Raw genomic sequence first — 3,123 nt, 5'->3', positions numbered from 1 at the left:
CTACCTGGCCATGAACAGGTCTTCTTTCTCATTATTCACCACTGAGTTTGGATCTGCTCCTTATAGCGCATCTCACTGGTCACCACCACGTAACCTCTTGATTTTTTTTTTCAGATGGATGAGAGACCGGATCTGCTCCTCACACAGGGCGCCTCAAACGTGCCTCACGCATATCCTATCATGCATTGGGAACATACCTGTTCATGGGCCGGGTAGCCCGATGGCCCGGCTCGGCCCGGTCTGCACCTCGGTCGGGCTTGGTCATGTAATTAGGCTCGCGGGCCTGACATCGGGCCTAACACAGTAAGCCCGATTGTGTTACGGGCCGGGCTCGGGATTTGTCAAAAAAGCCTGGCCTGAGCTCGGCTCTGCTCGACTCAGCAGTAGTAACAACATGGGCTAAATTTCGGGCTCGAGCTCGGGCCTTAGAAAAATCTATTAATACAGAGTGAAAGCTCGACCTGAGCCCGGCCCATGAACAGGTCTAATTGGGAACATTTCCCGTACTCAAGGTTCAAAGTATCGACATGTAACAGCCTATATTGGCCGATATGTATCGTTCTGGGACCCCTCCAATATGCCCTATAGTGGGTGTATCGGGGGTCTGACCGGTTCAAGGGGTGGAGCCCTAAACCGGTTGTGAAAAAAAATAAAAAAACCAATAAAAAACAGCATTGATTCTCTCGATACGCCTCTACCGGCGTATCGGGCATATCGATATTTTGAACCTTGACCGTACTTATAAATTATTATTCACGGGAGATGTTCCCAATGCATGGTGGATGTGCATGTGAGGCGCGTGACGGAATCTGCTCCTCACAAATGGGCGTCTCACATGCACATCCACTATGCATTGAGAACAACTGTCGTGAATAATAACTAATAAGTACGAGAGATGTTCCCAATGCATGATAGGATGTGCGTGTGAGGCGCTAGGTGTGAGGAGCAGATCTGATCTCGTGAGGCGCCCGTGTGAGGAGAAGATCACATTCCGATGGATGATATTTGGTTTATGGTCCAAATAAGGTCCAAATAAGTAAATCGGTGGGACTCGTTTCACGGTGGGCATAGTGTGGACATGCAAATTGAAGGGCCCCGTTAGTCGTTTAGCGAGAGAGAGCGAGAGAGCGAGAGAGATGGTTTTCCTATGCTGGACGCGGCCGTCTCATCGACAGCAGCAGGAGTGCATTAACAAGTAAATGACACACACTCACTCTTTGGATCAAGTTGTTCATCTTCTTCTATATCGATAAAGAAAGTAAATTTTTAGGTTAGAAAGAAATGTTTCTGAGCCAAATTATGTCCATCTTTGCTCTTAAAGATGGATTTGCTCACTCTAGTCTCTAGTGATTCACTCACAGGTCAGGGGACTTCAACTACGACTCCAAGTACAGAGGCGCCACCTCCAAGCCCTTCTCCGCCCTCCAAAATGATGGAGACCTCTCGAAAGACGGCTTCTTCCTCAATCACAACCGCATATTGGTCGGTTGCGGTCCCGAGACCTATGAAAAGAGCAAGACCGCTCTTCAAACCTGGAGGTTTTTGTTCCTTGATTAAATTAATCTCTGAAGGGACTCAGAATAGAAACCCTAGTTGAAAATGAAAGAAAGAGGAAATCCTAATTCTTCCTCTTCCTTCAATTTTGCAGGCATTTTGGTTTGAATTGGGCATTCGTCGATCCCAAGACTTCTATCGCAGCCGGGGAGAAGTTCTGTGTCTGTGCCAAAATGTTTCTTCCCTGGATTATGATGCCTCTCCAGGTAGCGTACATTAAAGAAAATAGAGACCGGAAAAAGCCCAAGGCCTCTTTCGGCTTCGGCAGCGGCACCCTTCAAGGTCACCTACTGGTTAGTAGTATCCATCCATTTCCACTTCCACTTCGAGCAAAATTGACAGTTGATCTCTAGGGTTTTTCTTGTCAATAATTTTGCTAACCATCCATTCTAGAGCTAGTAGCTCTTGGACATGGTTTTCTAAAGGGCCCTTTTCTAAATACCCAAAATAACACAAGTCCTTGTCTTGCTTTATAGGAAAATTTTGCCCTTCATCCATTTTTTAATTAATATTATAAAAGAGAGCGTATTTCTATTCATCATCTTGTAACCAAGGATTTACAGTCACCATGGAAGTAGTGTTTCAAAAGCCAACCAATCTTGAAAATCAGATTGATGTGCAAACTGCAAAAGTTTCAAGTAGTCTAGACTACTAGACCAGGGAAATGGTATAATAGATGAAAACTAAAGATATGGTCCATCAGGTTGGTGAGTGAATATGATTCATGTAATTTCCATTCTTCAAGTAATGCACCAAAATTTCTGAAAACAAAAAAACCAGGCCATGTAAGTAAATTATGTAGATTTGGTTTCCCTCCGTTTTTCTAAAATCAGGTTGGTAACTGGATATGGTTCAAGTAATGCACTTACAAAGAATGTTTAAACTCCGTTGTATATCTTATATCATAAAATTCTGTTCAATGCAGGCTGGTGAAGAACGGTTTTCCATAGAGATGGATGAGAACAACCAAGTTTGGTATGAAATTATTTCCTTCTCAAAGCCTGCCCATTTCCTTTCTTTTATGGGCTATCCATATGTACAGTTCAGGCAAAAATGTTTTGCTAAACAATCTGCAAATGCAGTACTGAAATATGTCAATGCTAAAAAAACCACAATGTAGTTGTGTCAAGGAAAATCCACATCACATTTTTTTATATAATTTTCAGATTTTCCAATTTATGGGAAAAATACATAGATCTAACAAATTTGGACCAGAGGTGTAATTGGATATATGTTGGCGATTCAAACTGTTGGGAAGCCAACAAAAACTGTCAAAAAAGTTTGGATGATTATTGAATAGCAATTTAATAATCTATGTTGGCACCTTCGTGGTTAGAGACTTTTAGTGGCGGTTATGATCATCACTATAGGTCCATTAATACTCAACGGCACAAGTACCATTTCCTTGTGCTGTTGAGAAAATATGGTTTTTTTTTAAATGAGGACATAAAAATCACAAAAAAATAAAGTTTTTATTGTTTTACATGAAGGAAGAATTATAATTTGGATATTTAGATAATCTGCCATACCCATGGATCCATTAAAATTTATTTAAAAGATAAGATTCTT

General features: G+C 41.8%; 1 protein-coding gene across 1 annotated transcript; it reads left to right on the top strand.

Moving 5' to 3' along the window:
• Positions 1 to 1,033: 1,033 nt before the first annotated feature.
• Positions 1,034 to 2,713, top strand: LOC104604346 (outer envelope protein). Its single transcript, XM_010268644.3, has 4 exons — positions 1,034 to 1,195; positions 1,362 to 1,538; positions 1,649 to 1,847; positions 2,480 to 2,713. Exons 1-4 carry the CDS (start codon positions 1,137 to 1,139, stop codon positions 2,672 to 2,674), a joined length of 630 nt encoding a protein of 209 aa, XP_010266946.1. The 5' UTR covers positions 1,034 to 1,136; the 3' UTR covers positions 2,675 to 2,713.
• Positions 2,714 to 3,123: the final 410 nt, after the last annotated feature.

This window comes from Nelumbo nucifera, chromosome 6 (assembly GCF_055504915.1).
Source record: "Nelumbo nucifera cultivar China Antique chromosome 6, China Antique-T2T, whole genome shotgun sequence".
Classification (NCBI taxonomy): Eukaryota; Viridiplantae; Streptophyta; class Magnoliopsida; order Proteales; family Nelumbonaceae; genus Nelumbo; species Nelumbo nucifera.
Note: the sequence above shows the minus strand (reverse complement) of the source record. Positions and strands in the feature narration are given on the sequence as shown.